The 11098-nt window shown below is 34.6% G+C and overlaps 4 protein-coding genes across 19 annotated transcripts; 2 read left to right on the forward strand and 2 right to left on the reverse strand.

The window, feature by feature from the left end:
• Window positions 1–7: 7 nt before the first annotated feature.
• On the forward strand, window positions 8–2582 carry LOC11442891 (reticulon-like protein B17). 2 transcript variants are annotated; one of them, XM_039833535.1, is made up of 8 exons: window positions 8–569; window positions 655–805; window positions 900–974; window positions 1219–1360; window positions 1463–1532; window positions 1625–1690; window positions 1773–1895; window positions 2165–2582. In XM_039833535.1, exons 1-8 carry the CDS (start codon window positions 155–157, stop codon window positions 2341–2343), a joined length of 1221 nt encoding a protein of 406 aa, XP_039689469.1. In that variant the 5' UTR covers window positions 8–154; the 3' UTR covers window positions 2344–2582. The 2 variants fall into 2 exon arrangements, with proteins under 2 accessions (XP_039689469.1, XP_003607499.3); XM_003607451.4 differs by having other exon boundaries at window positions 12–569; window positions 652–805.
• A 52-nt stretch (window positions 2583–2634) lies between these two features.
• LOC11443698 (putative pentatricopeptide repeat-containing protein At1g10330) lies at window positions 2635–4398 on the reverse strand. The gene has a single exon (XM_003607452.4). The coding sequence runs from the start codon at window positions 4242–4244 to the stop codon at window positions 2832–2834; it is 1413 nt and encodes a 470-aa protein (XP_003607500.1). The 5' UTR covers window positions 4245–4398; the 3' UTR covers window positions 2635–2831.
• A 149-nt stretch (window positions 4399–4547) lies between these two features.
• LOC11442892 (protein Mpv17) lies at window positions 4548–7320 on the forward strand. Its single transcript, XM_003607453.4, has 6 exons — window positions 4548–4852; window positions 5121–5276; window positions 5385–5517; window positions 5601–5640; window positions 6626–6766; window positions 6863–7320. The coding sequence occupies exons 1-5, from the start codon at window positions 4610–4612 to the stop codon at window positions 6711–6713; spliced, it is 660 nt and encodes a 219-aa protein (XP_003607501.1). The 5' UTR covers window positions 4548–4609; the 3' UTR covers window positions 6714–6766; window positions 6863–7320.
• A 1158-nt stretch (window positions 7321–8478) lies between these two features.
• On the reverse strand, window positions 8479–10739 carry LOC11438177 (protein NUCLEAR FUSION DEFECTIVE 6, mitochondrial). 15 transcript variants are annotated; one of them, XM_024780643.2, is made up of 4 exons: window positions 10523–10739; window positions 10318–10439; window positions 8838–8898; window positions 8479–8718 (listed from the first exon to the last, which is right to left on the reverse strand). In XM_024780643.2, exons 1-3 carry the CDS (start codon window positions 10666–10668, stop codon window positions 8885–8887), a joined length of 282 nt encoding a protein of 93 aa, XP_024636411.1. In that variant the 5' UTR covers window positions 10669–10739; the 3' UTR covers window positions 8479–8718; window positions 8838–8884. The 15 variants fall into 15 exon arrangements, with proteins under 15 accessions (XP_024636411.1, XP_024636408.1, XP_039689740.1 ...); XM_024780640.2 differs by having other exon boundaries at window positions 8838–8901; XM_039833806.1 differs by lacking the exon at window positions 8838–8898 and adding an exon at window positions 9431–9463.
• Window positions 10740–11098: the final 359 nt, after the last annotated feature.

Genomic DNA, 11098 nt, shown 5'->3' on the forward strand with positions numbered 1-11098 from the left:
CTACAATACCCAAAATTGTCAACACTATCATTTTCATTGATTCATTAATAATCATAATATCTTCTTAGTAACAATACTTACTTACTTTATCACAATCTTCATTCATTCTCCTCACAAATAAGGAAACTAAACAGTACTTTTCATTCATTCATTCATGGATTCTTCTTTTTCCACTTCTACTCCTCATCACCGTTCATCAGAACGCCTAACTAAACAAACATCGTCACCTTCACCATTATCTCTTCTCCGATCACCAACAAATTGTCTTCCACTAAGAGAGCTTCTCCTAATGTCTCCTCCATCTACCAGAAAATCCAAGCCGCGGTTTGACGAGGAGCTCTTGGAGTCTAATGGCGTAAGGCAACGCCGGTGTAGTAAAACCCGAGGAACAGCAGCTCTGTCTTCACCAAGAAACTCCCGAAGAACAAGGCGGTGTTATGAGGTTGAGGTTAGGGAAGAGAAGGAGAATGTGTTGGTGGATGAGGTTGGAAAGCAAAGGAAGAGAAGACATAAGAAGGATAGACTTAGTTTGGTACCTTTTCAACCACCGCAAGAAACTTTTTCTCCAAGTAAGACTAATTCAAATTTTGTTGCTGTTTATGTATTTATTTGATGTGATTATTGATGTTTGTTTGTTACTTTGGTGTTTAGAAGCTGGTGAAGAGAATGGAGGTGATTTGGATCGCATTGGAATGTTGATCACTGAATTAATCATGTGGAAAGATGTAACAAAATCAACCCTTTGGTTTGGTTTTGGATCTCTTTGTTTCTTATCTACATGTTTCACCAAAGGAATCAATTTTAGGTCTGCAACTTTTTTTTTTCTTTTTTATATTTGTGGTCATTTTTTTGTTATGTATTCTGGAAATTCTGAGATGTTATTGTGTTTGTTGTTTCAGCATATTCTCTGCTATCTCGCAATTGGCAATTCTGATTTTGGCTGTTTCGTTTTTCTCAAATTCTGTTTGTCAAAGGTATGATTTTGGATTTTTTATAACAATTGAATTCCTATACACTCTCAGTGTAAAATTTTTACACTGTCAATTGATCATAACAGTCGGATCATAAAAAATGTTTGGCTTTTATTATCACTGCTTCTAAAGTCGAACAAATGACTGATTATGATGTGTGAACCATGTAAAACTTTTTATACCGACGGTGGATGAAAATTAAACTCTTTTTATATTGATTGTGAATTTCCAATTTGTATATGTTTAGAGGCCAAGCTAAGGGAAGGGGTTATGTCAAACTGAAAGACGATGATATTTTACGTCTTGCGAAATTGATTCTTCCTGCTTTGAATTTTGCATTTTCAAAGACTACAGAGTTGTTCTCTGGAGAACCATCCATGACCCTGAAAGTAATTCTTGCAACTTTGGTCCTACTTTCCTGTTTTTGTGCAATAACAGAACCTCTTTGTATTGTTAGTTAAGTCTCTTTTTTCTTCTTCCAATCGTTGCAGGTAGCTCCTTTGCTTCTACTAGGAGCTGAGTATGGCCATCTTATTACAATTTGGAGGCTCAGTGCCATTGGTGAGACAATAGTATTACATATTATTGTTCATAGTATGAATAACATTTATTTTCCATATCTTTGTTCTCATAGTGTACATATTTATGAGCAGGATTTTTTGTCAACTTCAGCGTGCCGAAGCTTTATTCTTGCTACTCTGCTCAGATCAACCAGCGAGGTATAATCCAATCCATCCATTTACAAACATTTTTAATTCTATCCACATTTTTATATAATACATAAGGTTTTTTTTAATGTAGTTGAGTGCTTGAAATTGCGACTGTTGGACACATGGAATGCTTGCAGCCACAAGAAGATTGTGGTCGTATCGGCACTTGTTACCTTTTGGAATCTATCCACTATAAGAACTAGAATCTGCACAGGTGATTTTCTGAGTAGTCACTTGCCTGTCTTAGTTGATTTATTAATGTTAACATAAGTTCACAACAGCATTCTGGAAAAGAATGCATTATTAGTCTCATCTAACATTGGAATATAGAAACAATTTTCGCCTGATGAGAGTTTTTTAACTTCCTTTTACACATTTCCTTGGTGAACATGTTAAGGGTCTTAAGGTGTGCACACATTAGATGGACATGTGCCTTTTGCAACTTTGTGATAATTGATTCTTATGATGTAATTTTCTTTGCAGCATTTTTATTGATAGTATTACTCAAATATTTTCAACAAAATGTCACGCAACAAGTTGAAGATGGAGAAGCACAAGCGGCAGACAAGGAACATCGGCAGGCATTGTTGGTTGCAGAACCAGAAGAAGAGGAACCACAACAGGCAGTACTAGTTGTTGCAGAGCAGCGGTGCCAACGTTAGAAGTTCATTCGGCTGACTTAACACGAATATATATCTTACATCCATAAATGAAACTTTTCTTTGTAATAGTCATAGTACTCCTATTGCACAAACTGATTCAAGTTGGTGCATAAATATTTTCTTTCATTTCATGACACTTAACACGTGTATGTATCTAGCAGCCATACATGAGGCATTTCTTTGTATTAAATAGTTTAAAAATAAATAAAAAGCTTCCATTTTAAAGCTTTGTTTGATTAGTATTTGCTCAATCAATCAAAAGCCATAGTCATTCATATACAAGGAAATCCTGGTGAAGTCGAAACTCTCATCACACTGAGATAGATATTCAACAATGAGAAATTTTGTATTTGCTTTTCTGATTGGTAATCATACAAAGTACTTTTGCAGAAAGCTTTCATCCATAAATTTTTATCAATGACAAGATTGCAAGTGACTCAAATCTATGTACAAACAGCAAGATAACAGATTGACCAGAGAAAAGAATTTTATGTCAAATGAACCATACTAAACGCTGGAATTTTGTGAATTCCAGCCTCCATAATTTCATTCCTCAGATCAGCAGCATGATTCCATCTTTCTTTCTCAGCATACATGCTAGACAATAACAAGTACTGGCCGCAGTGCTGCGTCTGCAATTTAAGCATCTTTGCTATTTCTTCTCCGAGTTCAATAGCTCCATGAATCCTACATGCTCCCAAAAAAGCCCCCAATACAGTTTTGTCGGGCGGGAAAGGCATATTTCTTATAATTTCAGCTGCTTCCTGGATATGACCAGCTCTTCCCAAAAGATCAACCACACATCCATAGTGCTCCATTACTGGCACCACTTGAAACTTGCTCGACATTGATTCAAACAACTCCAATCCTTCACTAACAAAACCTCCACGAGCACACGCAGTAAGAACTGCCACAAAGGTAATACTATTTGGTTTCAATCCTTGAAGCTTCATTTTTTCAAACAAATCTAGAGCCTCCTTCTCTCTACCATTGGAAGCCAATGAAGAAATCATTGCATTCCACGTGCAAACCTCTCTTACAACCATTACTCTAAAAACACTCGCAGAATAATTCAAACACCCCATCTTCCCATAAAGATTTATCAATGAAGTTCCCACAAAAACTCCCAAGTCAACACCTTTCACCACTATGTAACCATGAACTTGCCTTCCAAAATCAAGAGCGCCTTTTCCTTCCAACTCCGTACATGAAGAGAGCACGCTAACATAAGTAGCCTCATTAGGTTTCACCAAACAATCCAAAACATCCTTATGACGCATCATCGTCCCAAAAAACCGAATCGCGGCACCAAAATTCCCACTCAAAGCAAAACCATTCACCATAGTTGTCCACGAAACAACATCCCGGTAAGGCATCCATTCAAAAACCAACAAAGCACCCTCCATGTTCCCATTCATTGTAAAAGCATTGATCATTGCATTGGATGCAACAATACAAAACATAGGAACTTCCTCAAACACCTTTTGTGCACAAACAATATGATTAGTTCTTGCATAAACTACAAGTAAAGTGGTAAGCACAAAAGGGTCAGACAAAATCCCACGTTTGAGAGCCTGACAATGAAGTGGTGTAACAACAAAAGCAGATGATGATTTAAGGAGAGGAGGGAAAGTGTGTGTGTTAGGTGAAACATTGTTTGCAAGCATGTTAGTAAAAATAACAAAAACCTTGTTATGGTTATGAACATTATAGGCTCTTATGAGAGCATTGCAAAGAAGTGTTGGCATCCATTTGATATGGTTTGAAAATGATGCATTATTTGATTTTTGAAAATTGAGGTAACCATTGGTGATTACAAGTGAATGAATTTGCTTCATTTGTTTTTGGTGTTTCATGCAACGTTGTGCAAGTTGCAACAAACACTCACCTGAATAACTCATAACACTAACAATAATAACTGACAAACTAAAACCTTAAACCAACAAAAACTAATCAAAATCTTCCTAGTTTCACATCAAAAGAACGGTATAAACTAAAATATTGAAATGAAAAGAAAAAAAAAAAACAGAAAAAAGTAATTTTTGACACTGATTCTGATGACCCAATTGTGGAATTGAAGAAATTTTTTTGCTTGAGGTTTATAATTGTCAACTGAAACCATAAAAATTCGATTTTTATATTTTTTATTTTTAAAATTTGGAAAAGGAAAATGTGAGCATAAAACGCTGCGTTTTTGGTTTTTATATGTTTCACTGTTTCAGACTCACATAGCGAAAAAGTTGCGTATTTTTTTGTGTGGGAGGGAATGGACGCGATTGGATTTGGGAATGGATTTTGCGGGTTCTGGAAGTGGGACCCGAAACCGGATACTCGACGGCGTCGGATTCGTTCGAATTCGGGTTCACCTGGTTCCGCCGTCGGAGGTGGTTATCAGTTTCCGCTGAAGCAGGCGTTAACCGCAGCCTCGCTTACACTTACTGGTGACACAATTGCTCAGCTCAGTAACCGGTGGAACAAAGCTAAAGAGAGTGGTGAAAATGCCTCTCAGGTTAGTGGAAATATTGTTCTTTCAATTTTCAATGATAATGGTATATGTAATAGTGTAAGTATCTCTATTAGAACTCTGAGAATCTTGAGGTCTGTCATGACTCTGGTGCGTTTTCGTAGTATTCGAGACCTCACAAGTCGAGCTGAAATGTGTTTTCTTTGATTTTTTAGGTTTATCCATCTATGTTTAGTTTAATAGTAATGTGTTTATCTAATGGTGAATACTTTGGAGTTTGGCATGAAATATTAACCAAAAAAGGTTTCTTTAGGATGTATTGTCGAAGCTTCTTTCAGAACACGATTTGCTACGTGCTCTGCGAATGACTTCCTATGGATTCCTTTTCTATGGTCCTGGTTCTTTTGCCTGGTACCAGTTGCTTGACCATTGTCTCCCCAAACCAAATGTCCAGAACCTAATGTTAAAGGTATTATGCTTCATCTATAAATGATGTAGCAATAGAAGCATGAGGGGGTAGTTAAAGATAGTGCAGCTTCTAATTTCTCTTGTTATTTTTTTATCCTTCCTTTGACAGGTTTTACTAAACCAGGTTGTATTGGGTCCATGTGTCATTGCCGTTATCTTTGCATGGAACAATTTATGGCAACAAAAGCTCTCAGAGCTTCCGGAAAAATACAAAAGAGATGCTCTTCCAACTTTACTTTATGGTACAAATCTAATCGCCTAATTGTTATTGTGACTTACTCTTATGCATATTTCTCATACCTTTCTGTGTGATTTGTCTGTTCAGGTTTTAGGTTCTGGATCCCTGTCAGTGTATTAAATTTCTGGTACGCATGTTCATATCCTTAAATCTGATATTCTACTTGTGTTTTTTCGCTTCTGCTCTTTTATCAAGTTGCAAATTGTAATGATAAAATTAGTTCATGCCCGTTTTACATAAACATGACGATAAAAATTAGTTCACGCAGTCTCTAATTATAATCTAGCCTCTATATGCAACTTGTTCTTATTATTAAGGTTATTTTTCTTTTTTAGTTGAAATTTAAGAACCATGACATGCTAATTCATTTTTTAGGCTTTAATGTTATTTATACTCATATATGTGAGTATCTTGTATCGAGTTGGATATGCTGCTTTGCCCCTTTATCTTACAGTTGCAGTTTGCAAATGGTGTCTTGCATTTTAGAGTGAGTGGATGTTATCCAATTGCTTAACTTCAATTTTCATTGTTGTTAATAAGTAATATAAGTGTCATTTTGGTGCTCTAATGATTTTTTTTACGAAAAATATTCCTAATCCATATACTACTAGTATCATTGTTTAACTAAAAGATTAATTAAAGACAATTTTATAAAATTTATACACAACGAAAAATTTAGTACACTGCCTAATTTTCTTAATATGTGTACTGTGAAATAGAAAAATGATACTTATAACAAGGGACGAAGTAGTAACAGCAAAGGTCTATTAAGTATAGTTGTTAGGGATGTTGTTGTTTGGGCACTCATGATATACAAAGCTCTAACACGTAAACACAAGTAACGATTTAAGAAAATAGAAGTAATTGGATGTAGCCACATATGCAAGTGTTGGTTGAACGCCTGGACATGCCTTCAATATGATGTCTCGGAGCTACATAACTTGTGATCATGTAGGTATAAATAACTATGAGGGATTTATTAACTAATATCACATACTCTACTAATTAAGGATTCAACTATTCTACTAATTATGTAGTTATTTGTGGTTTGAATTGTTTAGTTCATGATCCTTACCTTACCTTCCTTGGCTATTTTTTTTGGCTCTGTATAGGGTGGTGCCTCTTCCAGCTAGAGTGGGTTTCATGTCCATGGGCTCAATATTTTGGAATTTTTACCTATCATCAACTATGAACAAGTAAAATGCATGCAGACTCTACAAGTAATTTGCATTGTTTGAAATTCTTACAATGAGGTATGTTATCTATGCTAGGTTATTTTCCACCTTTATAATTTGTTTGGTTATACTTACACTTAAGCTATAACAGCAACCATTATCCTGTATCTGTAGATTAATTAACATTCGTGTTCCCTGCAAAAGATTTTACACTCTGAAAGCTGTGGACATCGAAGTACAGCTCTGTTCTATAAACAATTGTGAAATCAAACTCTTTCATATAATAGAGAGATTATTATATAGATGCTAGCTTTCCAATTAAGACTTATATTTGGGATAATTTGAGTACATTCTTATGGTTAATTGTTGAATCTGATTACGAAAAGACCAGAAACATGCTGGGAGGCAGTTTTTTGGAATGTTCTTCAGTATATTGTACTTGTCGGAACTTTCATCAATGTTTTGAACATTGGATGTGCTTAAAAAGGGGAGCTCTTGGGTGATTCTCCCCTTTTGCTGACCAGATGAGCTATTGTTTTGGTTATATAATTCAGCTTCTTGTAATCAATTGATTAATTCCAAAATTAAGAATTTCCATCAAATGTAATTAACTAGAATTTAGTTTGCAGAAATCAAATTTCTAATATTGAGCTTTTTATTTCTAATCCTAATGCATGATAGTATAAGATCTTCACTTCAAGATTTATTTTCTTGTATTTGTCGTTCAAGTCCCAAATAAATTTTCTTGTGGGTTCTTCATCGTCAGAAAACCAGAAAATCCCTAGCTGAAGTACAAATCTAAAAAAATTATTTTGTAAAAGCAACTAAATTAGAATTATTTAGAGTGTTTCGAATGAATTGAAGAAACAACCTTCATTTCCTCTCCCTTCAACAAGAACATTCAATCTCTCACTCACAACTCCATTTCTTACACGCTTAAAATTCACACGTTTTCTTTTGCTCAAGACCCCTCTTGCCTCCAAACCCATAAAGGAGCAAACCACTTAAAAAAAAAAAAAACTCAGTTTTTTGAGATCACCAAATTGCTCTCTTACTCAAATGCCAATTTTAGATTCAACATTCTTTGGTGCCGTTTTCTGTGTGCTAGTTTTGGTTATTCGATCCATTATATTATACCATCCTGAACATTATTCAGTTGTCATAGTAATGAGCAATTACTTCACCTGTTGGTATTGATATTGCATCAACTTATTTTTGTGCTGAATCAACTACTTCTACTTCAGCAAGAGAGAAATAGCTAATAAAAGACACTGTTGAAATATGTGGTTTATAATGAATTTGGTCAATGTATTGTGCCACTTTTATTTAGTAAAGATTCCATCAAGTCATAACTTTTGTTTTATGTTTGTTTCTTCAAGCTTGGAAGAAACACTTACACTTTGTTTTGGCTTAGCTGTGGTCTGGATTTATCAAGTGAATAGAACCCACCAAAATTAAATTTGAATCGAAATGAACTTCAAACTCGATATGGGCATAAGGTCAAGTACAATGTAGTTAATGTTGAAGAGTGGTCTTTGAGATCAGATTCTGGAAGTAAATTTATGTTTTTTTTTTCATAATTAATTAAGGTTCCGTTTACCATACGTCAGTTTCCATACTTGATATGTTTTTTGTTCAATCCATTAAATTGATGAAAATGAAGATATATTGTTGTATCCATGTGTTATATTCTAATATTTTGTATAAATTAATCCTGAAAGCAACTTCATGTTTAAGTAGTTCATTACAAAACATTTTGAATTTACAAAATCATTTTTTATGCGACAGTATTACCACTAACTCCATACTATTTGCACCTTGAAATGAAACAAAATTTAGTTTAGTTAGTACTTTCGTACAAACATAATCTCACACGTTAACATATTCGAGATACAAGGAAATTGCCCAATATTCTGAGAATGGGTGGCAAGCCGTCTTCTTATACCAATGGCAGATACAACAAATTATGGCAATGAAAGTGAAAAACATGACTCTGAAAGCCAAAGCTGATTTTAGGGGACATCACAGACCTATACAAGCAAAACATTGAATCAGAACTTCAATTGATAATCCTACATTTTTAATAGTCCAAGCATGCAAGTCTCAAATTACATGAACTGCAAGAAAAAAGTACAACTTTGGTAACCACCATGTAAATATTGAGCTTAATCTTTATTGGATTCTGTAGTTATCACATCATGACTCATCTCCTGCTGAAAGTAGAAAAGTAATAGAGAACACATTATAGACTGCCTAATATACAAACAGACAACAGTCCTAAGATAAACAAGTTTCCATGCTAATAAAATGTGCTCTACTCAGCAGAAGTTCTCCTACAGAATGTCACTATCTGAATCTAGTCAGCCACCTTAAAAAAGAAAACGAATCTAGTCAGCTGAGAGCGCACGGTGAACTCCTTACACTGTAATGCAAGCAAATTAGGAAATAAATTGCAGCCCGCAGATATATGGTCGCTTTTCCAATTGCAGACAAATGATAATTATTTTCAAGATGCATAAACACTGGACAATAAGTTCATAGAGAGAAGGATAGAGAGCGAATAAGATAACACACACCGTGAATTAAGAAATATTCCGCATAACATACAAATTCATGAGCATACAACTGTGCTCTAAATACCTAAATAATGTCAAATAACTAGTTACAGATAAATTATTCCTATTAGCAACAAAATCTTTTGTTTAAAAAGCTCAACAAATCACAGGAAGTTTCAGCATCCACCTTTGCTTCCTGATCTTCAAATAGTCTCTAGGCCTACAAACAAAAAAAATGTGTATGGCTCACTAAATTAATCACTAAATGATTTAGTTGTATTTGTTATTTTACGGAAAAGGTGATGAGACAAGCGAAGTAGGGAATAAACTAATCGATCAATCTTTGGCACAGGATTAGCACATTTATGGAAAAACATTGTCACACATCAAAGGACAAACTGGCTTGTGTTTACGATTCTGGTGATATTAGATTACGTATAAATGATTAAATCATCCCCACATATTAAATCCCAGTCACAAGAACTGAAAGAAAACATACCCGAAAAATTCATTGTAGAAACAACATCAAGGAATCCTAGAGACGCTTAGCTACCTAATTCAAATTCAAAATTAAAACGGTCAGGAAATCAAAACAGAGGCGAAGTAACAGGCCCAGAGAGAATGGGCACATAACACCCACACGTTTTCGTCAAGCTTTAATTCTACAACTTTTACTACATAAAACTGTAAAATATTTTCTATTTCCTGAATCCCGTTTAATAAAATATAATTAAAACACCAAACACCGTGAAAAATGCCAAACATGAGATAGAATAAGATTTCACTTATTTAAAGTTAGAGTTAGGAATGCACTTAGAGTGAAAAGTTCATATAACATTCATTGATCAATATGATATTAATAAACACATGACATGAATTAAAGTTGAACTAAATTTTGTTCACAGTGCGTCACTTGGTACAGAGTAGTCAAATCCAAAAATTAAGCAGTTGTAATTAATTAATTTTTGTTTATATACAATCAACAATGCTACTAAACCAAAATAATCCAATCCAAAATGCATATAAACAAACACATTGAATTTTTCTAAAACACATAAATTTGATTAGAAATACCTTCTGAAAGCCAAGCGTAGTTGCGGCTTGAAAGAGAAAGCATTGAAGTCATGAGAGCAGAAGCAGTAACCGTATGATAGGGCAGCATCGATTCAACACAAAAACTCAATTCAACAGGTGACCTAATCACAATTCACAAAAAAAAAATCATCAATCAATAGTAAATTTGAACAAGATTCCATTCAATGCGTGTATCGATTATTACCTGAACATGGATTGTGATGGCGAGACAGGTTTATTGGATGCCATGCGGAACGGAGAACGAGCTGGTTTTGCTTCGGAGGCGACACGGAAGGCTGACCTGGTTGCAGAAGATGATCGGAAAATTGATCTGGCGGCGGTGGAAGCCATTTTCGTGATCGGAGTAATGAGATAAGTGTAGGGTTTTTTGATTTGGTTCTGCTGAGTTCAAAACCCTGGTAGAAGAAAATGTGGTAGCAGAAGAAGCGGGTTTTTTTGTTTGGGCTTGGGCCATTGTTTGATGGTGGGCTTCAGATCTAAACTTCAGTTTTGTTTTCAAAGAAAATATAATTACTTTTCCCACCCTATGAGCTTCTCGTGCACCCTATTTAGATTCTAAAATCCGAAACATTTCAACGTATTTTTGAGGTATATATGTATAGATGATTTCTTAATTGCATGAAAAATCTTTAAAAATTACAAATTGTTTTTTTTAAACCTTATTTGTTAGGGCAATGTTACTTAACAAGATATTTTACTTATTCTAATCTTATTAGTTTGACATAAAACAAACAATACAAATAAAGGCTTAATACATGTT

The sequence above is a fragment of the Medicago truncatula genome, chromosome 4 (assembly GCF_003473485.1).
Source record: "Medicago truncatula cultivar Jemalong A17 chromosome 4, MtrunA17r5.0-ANR, whole genome shotgun sequence".
Lineage (NCBI taxonomy): Eukaryota > Viridiplantae > Streptophyta > Magnoliopsida > Fabales > Fabaceae > Medicago > Medicago truncatula.